Source organism: Atta colombica, unplaced genomic scaffold (genome assembly GCF_001594045.1).
Source record: "Atta colombica isolate Treedump-2 unplaced genomic scaffold, Acol1.0 scaffold111, whole genome shotgun sequence".
NCBI classification, from domain to species: Eukaryota; Metazoa; Arthropoda; class Insecta; order Hymenoptera; family Formicidae; genus Atta; species Atta colombica.
The window spans coordinates 514,576-515,212 of NW_017259197.1; the positions used below are offsets into that span (position 1 = coordinate 514,576).

At 30.9% G+C, this 637-nt stretch overlaps 1 protein-coding gene across 1 annotated transcript in view; it reads left to right on the forward strand.

The window, feature by feature from the left end:
* The window catches only part of LOC108693909 (transcriptional enhancer factor TEF-1-like), a 161,473-nt gene extending 160,836 nt beyond the window's left edge, over nt 1-637 (forward strand). Inside the window, exons 8-9 of the mRNA XM_018203106.1 lie at nt 94-199; nt 524-637. Of these exons, the coding sequence (XP_018058595.1) occupies nt 94-199; nt 524-637 (220 nt within the window). The remainder of the gene's footprint in view (nt 1-93; nt 200-523) is intronic.

Sequence of the window (637 nt, forward strand, 5' to 3'; positions counted from 1 at the left end):
GACGAAAGTATGCTCTTTCGGAAAGCAGGTAGTAGAGAAGGTAGAGACGGAGTACGCCAGGTTTGAGAATGGCAGGTTCGTTTACCGTATTAGCCGTTCACCTATGTGCGAATATATGATTAATTTCATCCACAAACTGAAGCACCTGCCAGAAAAGTACATGATGAATAGCGTTCTCGAAAATTTCACCATCCTTCAGGTATGACATCATATGTGTCAATGTGTTTTATATATTATGTATTATAAATAATTCTTTATTCTTGAATAAAAACTTAAAGATTCTTTGAAATATCGGATTCAAATTTATTTAAAAAAAAAATTATATTTTGAGTTTATCCCATTAATTTTAAACTTATTTGTCTTGATTTTACCATTTATATTACAAAATTCTGTTAGAATATTGATATTATTATATTTCTTCTTCTTTATATGAACAAAAAATTAGTTACAAATAATTGTGCTATAAATGTTATAGAAGTATGTTATAGAAATATTTTCTTATTTTTACCTTTTTTCTTTTCAGGTTGTCACGAACAGGGATACGCAGGAAACGTTATTGTGTACGGCATATGTGTTCGAAGTATCGGCATCTGAACACGGTGCTCAGCATCACATATACAGATTGGTCCAAGACTAG